General features: G+C 61.5%; 1 protein-coding gene across 4 annotated transcripts; it reads right to left on the reverse strand.

Annotated features, from left to right (window-relative positions):
• Positions 1 to 4,191: 4,191 nt before the first annotated feature.
• On the reverse strand, positions 4,192 to 11,160 carry SLC35C1 (solute carrier family 35 member C1). 4 transcript variants are annotated; one of them, XM_051852667.3, is made up of 3 exons: positions 11,006 to 11,160; positions 9,209 to 9,738; positions 4,192 to 5,806 (listed from the first exon to the last, which is right to left on the reverse strand). In XM_051852667.3, the coding sequence occupies exons 2-3, from the start codon at positions 9,705 to 9,707 to the stop codon at positions 5,247 to 5,249; spliced, it is 1,059 nt and encodes a 352-aa protein (XP_051708627.1). In that variant the 5' UTR covers positions 9,708 to 9,738; positions 11,006 to 11,160; the 3' UTR covers positions 4,192 to 5,246. The 4 variants fall into 4 exon arrangements, with proteins under 4 accessions (XP_051708627.1, XP_069920530.1, XP_051708634.1 ...); XM_070064429.2 differs by having other exon boundaries at positions 10,802 to 11,099; XM_051852674.3 differs by lacking the exon at positions 11,006 to 11,160 and adding an exon at positions 10,796 to 10,999.
• Between the last annotated feature and the right edge of the window lie 395 nt (positions 11,161 to 11,555).

Below are 11,555 nucleotides of genomic sequence, written 5' to 3' on the forward strand. Positions count from 1 at the left end.
GGCGGCTTTACCCACTATGCCACAGTGCTGGCTCCTGCGTCTCTTTTCCTACCAGGAATCACCACTCCAGCGTGGGAGGTGGGCATCGCGAGCAGCAACTTGCCTGCTGCACCTCGTGCCTGCCCAGCTGTTTTCTTACCAGGTAGGAATGATGGGAAAAAGCATCGTGAATACACAAACCAGTGGCACAGTCAGCCACTCTCAAGGGTGATGGCAGTACCTAATTGTACGTGCGACTTTCACACAACTGGCAATGCTTCCCAGCATCACCCTCCACGCGTGCCGTGGTGTGGCCTCACTGCGCCGTCACTAGGCAACAGGATTCTTCAAGCTCTGTGGGACATCTCAAGGGATGGCTGTCGTACATGTGGTCTGGTGTTGACTGGCACATAGTTCCATGGTACGTGACTGTTCTGTTTATTTTTTTTAAAAAGTGGGATCTAATTCACAAACAGAAAACGCACTCACTGAAGTGGACAAGTTAATTTTTTTAAAAGATTTATTTGAAAGGCAGAGTTACAGAGAGGAGGGAGAGAGAAGGAGATCAATCGTCCATCTGCTGGTTCACTCCCCAAATGGCCTCAACAGCCAGGCCTGGGTCAGGCTGAAGCCAGGAGCCCAGAATTCCATCTGGGTCTCCCACGTGGGTGTCAGGAGCCCAAATATTTCATCCATCTTCCTCTGCTTTCCCAAGTGTATTAGCAAGGAGCTGGACAGGAAGTGGAACAGCCGGAACCCAAACCGGCACTCCTACGGGATGCCAGTGGTGGCTTAACACGCTGTGCCACAGCACAGGCCCCAGGTCAATGCTTTTTATCACGGGCACGGAGTTGTGCAGCCACCTCCCTCCCCACAGTCTAGTTGTAGAGCCCCGCCCCCACCCTTCTATTCCCAGCCCTAGGCTGCCATTCATCTACATGCTGTCTCTGATTTGCCATGTGTTCGGAAGGAAAACTTGATGAGAACACAGCCCCACTTGAGACTTTGCCTTCGGCTCCGGCTGTCTGGGACCCACAGAGTTAAAGCACCAGTTATTATCCAGCTCTTTTCTTTTTTTTGACAGGCAGAGTGGACAGTGAGAGAGAGAGACAGAGAGAAAGGTCTTCCTTTGCCGTTGGTTCACCCTCCAATGGCCGCCGCGGTCAGCGCGCTGCGGCTGGCGCACCGCGCTGATCCGATGGCAGGAGCCAGGTGCTTCTCCTGGTCTCCCATGGGGTGCAGGGCCCAAGCACCTGGGCCATCCTCCACTGCACTCCCGGGCCACAGCAGAGAGCTGGCCTGGAAGAGGGGCAACCGGGACAGAATCCGGCGCCCTGACTGGGACTAGAACCCAGTGTGCCGGCGCCGCAAGGCGGAGAGTACCTCTTTTCTTGTCAAATGCTGAGTTAGGCCCTTTCTGTTGGGTTTTCTGGCATCTACCCTGATAAAGGCACCAAAAGATAAAGGACATACCAGAGGAGAAGTTGATGCCAAAGAGAACACCCGGTCAAGATAACTGACCATTCCTGGACTCAAACCATGGCAGAGGCCTCTCAGCCAGCCAGCGAAAGAAGCAGCCAGGGCAGAGGCTTCTTCACCCACCGGGAGCGGCAGGTGGACCTACTCAGCAGGTGCACTTGACCTTTGCAGATTCTCAGCCATGTGTTTATTTGCCAGAAAGACCCATGGGGAGACAGAGAGGCAGAATCTCTCACCCACTGGTTCACGCCCCGGATGTCCTGGGCAGCCAGAGCTGGGCCAGGCTCTGAAGTCAAGATCGGAGAACTCAATCCAGCTCTCCGACGGGCGCGGCAGGGGCTCAGCTACTTAAGCCATCACCTGCTGCCTTGCAGGGTGCACATTAGCCGGGAAGCTGGAATTGCAGGAGCCGGGACTGGGACTGGAAACAGAGGCACTCTGAAAAGCGGGGCAGGCGTCCCAGGCGACAGCCCAACTCCTGTGCCAAATGCCCACCCCAGGGGAAGCTGTTTCCACGAGGCCCTGATCGCTGGGGGATCCTGATGGGATCTGCTGTTGGCAGAATTGAAGCCCTCTAGGGACTGGGGGAGGAAGATGATGGGACAGAATTCTTTTTCACTCACTCAAACTGTGGAGGCCTAAGCAAATGTTGTCTACAAGAACACAAGACTTCCTTGTTATTATTACTATCCTGCAACTGTTATTATGAGCAGTAACAAAACAGCTACCCAACCCCTCCGGGTTCCCTCCCCCTTCCCTGTCCATTAGCGAGAACTCAGAGGAGTAAGGGCAGTAGGTGCTGGTGCTGTGGCTCCGTGGGTTAGGCCTGCCTGCAACACTGGCATTTCGCATTAGAGCCCCGGCTCGAGACCCTAGTACTCTGCTTCCGATCCAGTTCCTTGTTCACGCGCCTGGGAAAGCAGCAGAAGACGGCCCAAGTGCTGGGGCCCCTGAACCCACATGAGAGACCCGGATGGAGTTCCAGGCTCCTGGATTCATTCTTGATCAGACCAGACTATTGTAGCTATTTGGGAGAATGAACCAGTGGATAGAAGTTTCTTTCTCTCTCTCTCTGTCACTCTGCCTTTCAAATTAAAAAAAAAAAAAGTAAATACTTTAAAATAAAAATAACAAGGGCAGTAAAACCTCTCACATCCTCGAAGAGCCCACACTCTACTAATTACTGCTGGAAGACGATGGAAGCGGCCCAGGGGAATCCCTTTCTGGAAGGTTCTCTTCCCTGGAGGTGGAGCAGGACGGGCACCCTAACTGGGACGGGCGACAGTGGCAGCTGCGTTGGCTCTGCTTCACGGAGGTGCTGCCACCCTTGCCCCCGGGTGCTCTGTTCCAGCCAACCTCCCACACACGCAATGAGCTTCCCAAGCCCTTGTAATCTAAGAAAGGTTGCGACACGGTGGCCCGAGGCTGCACCGGGCCCATTTGTGTGCCACGCAGCTCACGATGCTCTCTAAGCCTGGCTCTTGTTTAAAAATCAGGAGACGGCGGCCGGCGCCGCGGCTCACTAGGCTAATCCTCCGCCTAGCGGCGCCGGCACACCGGGTTCTAGTCCCGGTCGGGGCGCCGGATTCTGTCCCGGTTGCCCCTCTTCCAGGCCAGCCCTCTGCTGTGGCCAGGGAGTGCAGTGGAGGATGGCCCAGGTGCTTGGGCCCTGCACCCCATGGGAGACCAGGAAAAGCACCTGACTCCTGGCTCCTGCCATCGGATCAGCGCGGTGCGCCGGCCGCAGCGCGCCGGCCGCGGCGGCCATTGGAGGGTGAACCAACGGCAAAGGAAGACCTTTCTCTCTGTCTCTCTCTCTCACTGTCCACTCTGCCTGTCAAAAAAAATAAAAATTAAAAAAAAAAAAAAATCAGGAGACGGTGTAATGAGTTCTGCTTCTCGCACACCGTGAGGAGTGTTCTAGCAACCCAGGCCCGCAGAGCAAACACCGCGGCTGCTGCGGTTGGCCCTGTCCAGCTCCCTGCAGGCCCCCGCCATTGGCTATGTCAGCAGGACTCGGGGGCAGAAACTGAAGAATGAGAAGGCTTAGGGGATAGTGCTCGAGTACCCTTTCAGTTTGGGGGTCACAGAAGAACCCTCTGAGGAAAGACAAGAGGCAAGCTCTCAAGGTGGCCAAGGAACAATCAGATCTGGGGTCACAATGCACCAGGCAGTGCTATCAACAAGTGCAAAGGCCCTGTGGTGGGAGTGTGGCTGGTATGAGTGAGGCCAGGCCAGGCCAGGGCGGCTCAGAGATGATACAGGCCTCCTTGTGCTTATGTGGGGGGTGTGGTGCAGTGGGGGGGGCTGCACCCCCCAGGGCACAGTGTTTCCACTATGCTTCCTGTTAGGGGCCCTTGAGGGGGGTTTGCGAGGGAGGGCCTTCGTGTTCACACCACACAGTCCTGTGCCTGGCACACAGTAGGCGCTCAAAAGGAGGTGCTAGATGTAGAAGGGACTCAGTGGGCGGGGTATGGTGTAGTCCAGGGCCCTGTGCTTAAGTGCGTGTTGTGTGCTCCAGAGTCAGAGAACGCTGGATCCCACCCCCTGAGCCTCAGTGGCCTCACCTGTGAAATGGGAGACCAGTTCCCCACCCCATCATGTGCTGGGGTGGAGGTTGGAAAAACAAGGGTGGGTGGCACAGGGCCTGGCTGCCACCACCACCACCCCTGCCCCCTCCAGGCCCTGCAGCCCCTCACTTAGCCCACACACACACACACGCACACACACAGGACAAGTCACTCCATTTATTGTTAAATCACTCGCAGCCCAGGGCATCAGGCCCCCTAGCTTCATTGAAACCACCTGGGATTGTGGGGGGACTACCTGGGAGGTGAGAGGACCCTCACCCTCCCATCTGCGTCCCCCCCAATTTCATCTGCTGGGACCCTCACCTTCAAGGTCCTGGGATGCAGCGTGGAGCTCTTGTGGGCTCAGACAGGTCGGGGGAGCTTGCTCCTGCTTCTGCCTCCCGAGGCCTCCCCAGGGAAGGAGCCAGGTGACAGGTGGGTGCTTCCAGTCCCACCCAGGGAGGAATGCGAATGTCCACCTTCAGGCTGAGTTAGGGGAGAGCACCTCCCCTGGGGGAAGGCTCTGAGCCCCACCGCAAGACCTGGGGGCAGGCAGAGTTGGGAAAAGGGGGAAGCAGCCCCCCCCCCCCCGGCCAGGTGCTGGGAGTTCAGAGGTCACTGTGGCCTCTTAGGGGCAGGTAGGTCTGGTGTCTGGTTAGGGATTAGGGGAGCACGGCCCCCTTGTGTTCTAAAGCTGGAAAGGTAGGGTGCAGATGGGGCGGGGGACCCCCTTCTTCCTGAGCCGCCCCATTTCCAGCTGTCCCTGGTCGGGGGTGGTGCCAGGGTCGGTCACCAGGACACTTCAACCTCCCACCCGCTTCCTCCGGCCTTGGTCTCGGTGCAGAGGAGTGGTAGCACCAGCCCACTGTCTCGGAAGCTGGGTGGGTCTGCGGGGCCAGGACCCCGGAGGTGTGCCCCCCAAGCTGGCTGTGGTGGGGTCACACCCTGACCTGCCCTGAGTAGAAGTGAAGATTTGCCAATACTGTCCCTTAGGGGCCGCAGGCCGCACCAACCCCACTCAGGGGTGTGGAGGTAGACAGGCCCCGGGAGGGGATGGAGTGGGCGCTCATCCCGCGGGGGGGCAGGGCGGAAACCCAGAAATGGCACCCGGGGGAGAGACGGGTTTGGCAACTGTCTGATACTCCCGGCAAGCACAGGTTCCCCCCAGCCTCGCTGCTGGGGACACCGGGACAGCCTTCCAGGGGTCCCTGCAGGAGCTCACACCCCCACGGCGCTCTTGTCGCCCTCCTTGGGGCTGGGGTCCTCCTGCTCCTTCTTCATCTCCCAGCCCCTGACCCAGGTGTAGGCGGAGGAGCCGCCCAGCACCATTAGGTTGCTCGTCCACCACAGGAAGCTCTTGGCCTCTTCGTAGTAGAGTACGGCCAGTACCGTCTGGGCGCAGGCCTTGGCCGTGCCCGACACGTTGTGGGTCAGGGGACTGGTGAACTTGATCTGCAGCCCCGTCACGTAGCCGATGGCGAAGCCGAACAGGCCGCCCAGCGTCATCATCCCCCAGAAGTGGGCGCTGCCCAGCTGGGCGAAGTCCCCGAGGGTGCGCAGCTCCCCAAGCAGCAGTAGCAGGGGCAGGAAGAGGAAGCAGGCGTTGAGGTTGTTGTAGAAAGTCAGGCGCCAGATGCTACCGTCCACCGCCGGCAGCACTTTCTTGGTGTAGATGGCATTGAGCGAGACGCAGAGGCTGGCCAGCACCCCGAAGAGGGTGCCCACGGGGGACAGCGTGCCCTCGGCGCCCTCTTGGTCCACACCCAGCCAGAAGCCACCTGCAGCGGGGAGAGGACCAGGGTGAGGGGGAGGAGCGAGATGAGGATGGGAGGAGGAGGGGCAGAGCATCTTGCTGCTGAAGTTCACGGACGGGACCGTGCCGTCCCTTCCTGCCCAGGCCTCCCCTGTAAAGACATGCCCAAGCACAGTGCACGGGGCCAGGGGGCAGTGGCCTGGAGCTCCTGTTCCCACCCAGGAGGAGGCCACAAACCCCATTATTCCATTAATTGCAGCGGTGCTGGCCGGCAGGAAGCCATAGACCTGCACCGGAAGCCCTGAGCACCACAGCTCTGGACGCGAGTTCTCAGGCGTGAGGGCCACTTCGTGCGGACTTGGGGCAGGTGACTTCCTGGGCTCTTCATCCCTGGGTGCAGTGGGACAGAATCACCTGTAGCCTGAAGTCTAGGACCCTCGGTCGTTCTGGGACTCTGATCCTGGGTCACCTCTGGCTCCACCAGCCTCCATGGCTCCCCCTTGCCCGGAGCACCGGGGCAGGCCACACCTCAGCCACGCCTTTCCCTGTCCTCTGATCACCCTCCCATCTCCATCCTTGCCCTAGGGTTCCCTTCCTGGATCAGGAACTCACTCCTCCTTCCCAGGCGGCGGCCATTTTTTCTTCAAGGTCAAAGCCAGCCTCTCCAGGGGGAATCCTTTCCTGATACTCCCAGCAGCCACGCCTCTTCCTGTCTGCACTTCCCAGCAAAGCCACTCAGCTGCCCAGGGCTGCTAGGCACCTGCCCTTGGAGGCTGTCGGGTCTCTTTAGCCAGGCCCTGTGCTTCCGGAAAGCAGGGGCTGGGTTTTACCCACCTCCTGCCTCCTGCCACGATGCCCAGCAACATGGGACAGTGGGAAAGCTTTGGTGTCAGAGAGATCTGGCCCCAAATCGGCTGTAGAGTTTGGAAGCTGAATGGTCCTGCAGAAGTTACTGCACCTCTCTGGTTCCGTTTCCCCTTCATGAATGACCCCTACTCTGACCTTAGGAATGACCTCCCCAGAGCACAGATTCCTTGCTGCTCCTATTGCCCTCAGGAAAAATTCCACACTCACCCCACTCAGCCCCCACGGCCGCACCCCTGGCAGCCTGGGGTCTGCGTGTGTCGCTGCAGCCCCGTCGTGGAGATGACCACGAGGACATTCTCTTCTCCACTCATCCTCTACACCACGGTGCACTTCCTCCAGGGAGCCTGCCTAGAATGCCCCTCCCTGCCTCCCCTCCCTCCACAGGGTCCATACAGCACCCCTGGGTGCCCAGCACAGCCCTCAGCACCCTGGCATAACCATCACCACGCCCTCTAGCGGTGCAGGAGCTGTCTACCTGTTCTGAGCGTGGTTCCCCAGAGCTGGCACTAGCCACCACGTAACAGCTGCTGAATGAGTACATGGAGGTACTCAGCTCTCAGCACTCTGCCCCCACCCTTCCCCAGCCATGCGGTCTGGGAAGCAGGGAGGGGCGGCCTGGGCTAGTCGCCTGAGTCCCATCTTCCCCACGAGGAGGAAGGAAGGAGAAACAGGGCAGGTGGGGGCCAGGCCCCGGGGTGGCAGGGAGCTTTTGCCTCCCTGGCACCTGACCCCTGACCCCTGACCTCTGGCTCCCTTGGCCTCCGAAGCCATTACTTTCGGGACTCAGCTTCCTGTAACTTCACCTTTCTGCAAGCCAATCATGGAGGTGCTGGGGGTGGGAGTGGGGCGCTGGGGGAGGACTGGAGGCGGTGAGGGGGACCAGCCTGGGGGCAGAGCAGGAGCAGCTTAGTGAGCTCTGCTGGGGCGGGGTCTCAGTAGCTCCTCCCACTCACCACCCATCCCCGGACCCAACCGCCTCCACCTCTGGGACCTAGACTGAGAAGCCGTAGATTCAGCAGGGGCTCAGCAAGGGGACGCATTTTCTAGGACAGATGGCAGGGGACGGGTCCATCCTCCCCCACCCAGGCAGCAGGAAGGATATATAGGCCAAGTCAGAGGAATGGCACAGCACCAGCAAAAATGGGAACAGGTGCACATCAGGAGCGCATTCCTGCAGGACCGAGCCCTGGAGGCCCCAGGCAGGGACAGGAGGCTGGAGACTCCGGGATCCTGTCTGCTGCCCAGTAAAAAATTCTGCGGTGATGGAAATGTCCTATCAACTGTGCTATACAACAGAACAGCCCCCAGCTGGAAAAGCCGGTGCTGGATCAGGTTACAACTCCGCAACTGTTGCACTGGGAGGAATTTAGATGCGCATGGGGCCAGTGTAGTGGATGGCGCAGCTCTAACCTCCAGCAGCCAACAGAGCAGGGTGGTTAGAAGCACAGGCCTGGGAGGTCCCCGCGCGGCTCCTTTCTTAGCTGTGTGGCCCTGGCCAAGTCCTTTAGCTTCTCTGTGCTCCACTTTCCTTGTTTGAAGGGAGATGGGGCCATTCATCCCCCTGCCCAGGGGACTTCTGGGGGGGGGGGGACAAAGGAAATGCTACAGGGGAAATGATAAGCAACAGCGTCTCCATCAATCATCTGAAGGCCAAGTCTGGGAGGGCAGCTAGGGCATGTCCAAGCGAATCTCTGGACCCCCCCCCCTCAGGGGCTGCCCTGAGCTGGCAAGGTCAGAGGGCGACCAGGTCAGAGGGCGAAGGGGTGTTTGTCAAAGGAGCATTGGGGGCTCAGGCTTCCCGGGAAGCCCTGCAGCACAGCGGCCAAGTGCGTGGACGACGGAGCCAGGTCGCTCGTGTGCTCCGATCCCAGCTCTTCCACACGTCCGCCGTGTGATCTTGGACAAGTTCCCTACGGTTCTGGGCCTTGCTTTTCCCTGCATAAAACCTGGACTATAAAATCCCACCTTATTTAGGAGCATGCCTGGCACATGCAAAAAAAAAATTTAAATTTATTTTTATTGAGTTAAAAGTCAGAGCCGGGGGGTGGAGGGAAGGAGAGGGAGAAAGAGAGAGAGACAGAGAGATCGATCAATCCTCATCTGCTCCTTTGCTCTCCAAAGGCCTGCAGCAGTCAGGGCTGGGCCAGGCCGAAGCCAGGAATCCCCCACGTGGGTGGCGGGGACCCTCTGAGGGACGTGAGCTATACACCAGCAGGAAGCTGGATGGGAGACCCATCCCATCCGATGCAGGTGTCCTGAGTGAGCGGTGGCGGCTTAACCTGTCCAGCATAGGCTGTGGACTTGTCAGCTCGTTCTCACCCTGGCTGGGCCCCTGCCTCGCTCCATGACCGTGACCATGACCGTGACTGTGACCTCGATGGTAAGCAAGTCAGGAGCTCTCTCTGGGCCCCAGGGTCTTCCTCACACGACTGGTGCACCAGGGCAGCAGAGGAGGCCCAGAGACCCCCCCAATCCCCTGGCGGGGCTGCTCTGCAGGATGTCTGCCCGCACGCCCACCTGCTTCCCCCCACTCACCAATGATCCCCCCCCCCCAACTCACCGATGATGACGCCGCAGGTGAGCAGGGCATACAAGGAGGTGGTCTGTTTGAGCAGCACGTAGGACAGCAGCACGTTGAAGACGGTGGTGAGGGAGCGGCCCACGTTGTAGAAGGCCACGCCCACGTACTTGAGGCAGAGGTTATTGAAGGTGATCATGCCGATGAAGACCACCGACAGGGGCAGCACGCTGCGGGCCACCCTGAGGTCCAGGTGCAGGGTCGGGAAGTCCACGGCCCCGGGGCAGCAGGTGGCCAGGGCGCTGAGGCCCTTGCACAGCACCGCGGTCACCAGGCACTGGTAGAAGGTGACGAAGATGGGGGTGTCGAGCCGCAGGGAGGGGCTGTCCAGCAGGTACTTGTTGAGGAACACCATGGAGATGGAGGTGACCCAGTAGAGGGAGACCACCAGCGCGATCTGCACGGCCCGCAGCAGGAACGGCTTCTCGCCGCTGCCCGCCTCGGCCTCGCTGCTGGGGTCGGAGGCCCCGGTGAGCGCCATGTGCAGGATCCTGGACCGCTTCAGAGGGGCCCTGTTCATGGTAACAGATGAGCCGGGTCACTGCAGGCCTGGGGCACAGGGGGTGAGCTCGCTGCCTCCTCCACTGGGTCTCCCCCGGGGCGGCGGGCTAGACGCTCCTCCAAGGCCCTTTTGGGTGGAGAGGCGGCTTTGGGGTGAGCCCCCCTGAGCGACTCATGAGACCAGGTACGAGGAGGCGGCGAGGGCCAGGCTGGGGGCTGGGGCCAGGGGCCGAGGCCTAGCAGGGAGGAATCCTGGCGAGCCAGAAGCGGAGAAGGTGGGAGGGCGGGCCGAGGGGAAGAAGGTGCAAGCAGAGCGGGGTGCAGGGAGGCAGGGGCTGCTGCCGAAAAGAGGGGCTCCCGAAGAGCTGAACGGAGCACAGGCGTGCGGCGCGGAGGGGTGCGGGGAGGTCAGAGGTGCTCAGGGCGCGGACATGGAGGATGCGGTCGGGGCCGGGCCACCGGGAGCCCACGCCGCGCTGCTTCCCCGGGCGCCGGCTCCGGCTCAGCCTGCAGCCTCCGGACATCCGAGGCCGCCTCCCGGGCGGGGCGGGCCCAGGGCTCATTTCCTGACACGCCCCCAGCCCCCTCCTTAAAGAGCCCGCTCGCCTGGCGCCGCTCTTAAAGCCACAGCCCCCGGGAGGACCGGCGTTCGCGGGTCTGGCTGGCGTCTCCGCCCGGTTGTGGCGCTCGGCTCGGCTGCCCGCTGCCGGTGGGGCCCTCGGCGGCCAGGGAGCCCTCTCTGAATGCTTGGGTTTGCGCCGCCTTCCCGGGAGGACTCCATCACCAGCCCGCGTCCACCGTGAGCTCCGCAGCTCCCGAGGCGCTGCGCTGCGGGTCCACTAGCCCCTCTCCCCGAGTCTGGGGCGCGCCCCCAGAACCCTGACACCACCCCTCGCCCCTCGGCTTCCAGACGCCCCGGAACCAGCCCCCTTGGCCCCATACCAAGCCCCAGCTCACTGCTCCAGAACCTTACTCTGATCCCTCCTGTCGCCCATTTTCACCACCCCTAGTTCCCGAGACCCCCGGCCCCCTTGCCAGAGGCTGGGGCCCACCGCGCCCCCTCCGGACCTCAACCTGTTCGCTCTATCACCGCGTCCGAGGCATCCTGGAATCCCACGGAGTCGAGCTCCGGGAGTCTCAAGGCAGCACTCCTTCCCTGGGGCTGGGGTCCCCTTCCCTTTCCAGAAAATACCGCCGCCCAGCAGGCTCGGGGGGGGGGGGCGAGGTCGGGGCGCCCCGGGCTGCGCTCCCGAGCAGCGAAGGCGACCCGGCGCTCACCTCGTCCAGTGCGCTGGGCGCCAGCTCGCACCGCCCTTAAGCTGCACCTGCAGCGCCGCACCTGTAGCGCCGCGCCCAGGGGCCGCGCCCGCCGGGGACGACTTCCTGCTCTGGGCCCCCGGCGCGGGCGCCGTGCCGGTCTCGCCGGCCCTTTCGCCACGTGGCGGCCCGGGAAGGAAGCGGCGGGGCGGTTACCCTGCTGGCCCTGGGAGCAGGCCCCCTCCTCTTTCCGAGGCCACCCCAGTCTTCGGAAACCGCCCCACCCCCCAATTCTTTACCGCCGCTGCCACGTCCGGTGACCCAGCTGCATCCTTGGCCCGGTCTGCGCTGCCCGATTCGTGCGTGTGGGCAACGGACCGGTTCTGCCTTCCGGCCGGTAACGAGTAACAAATCCCCTCCCCCCTCCCGGGGACCGGGCCGGGGGACTCGGTCACCCGCCCGGGGTCATCCCTCTAGGCCGCCACCAGGACCCTGGCACCCGCCGTGGCGCGGGGTGGTGGGCGACCTGGATTTTCTTCGTGGTCCTTAACCCCTTGCTCAGGATTCGGTT

Source organism: Oryctolagus cuniculus, chromosome 1 (assembly GCF_051225735.1).
Source record: "Oryctolagus cuniculus isolate XC-2025 breed Fujian yellow rabbit chromosome 1, ASM5122573v1, whole genome shotgun sequence".
NCBI classification, from domain to species: Eukaryota; Metazoa; Chordata; class Mammalia; order Lagomorpha; family Leporidae; genus Oryctolagus; species Oryctolagus cuniculus.

Bases quoted from the DNA above. Each gene is read 5' to 3' on its own strand.
- SLC35C1 (XM_051852660.3), bottom strand. From the start codon at position 9,746: ATGAACAGGGCCCCTCTGAAGCGGTCCAGGATCCTGCACATGGCGCTC. The intron at 5,807-9,208 runs GTGAGTTGGGGG...TCCCCGCTGCAG, and splicing joins CACCTGCGGCGTCATCATCG to GTGGCTTCTGGCTGGGTGTG.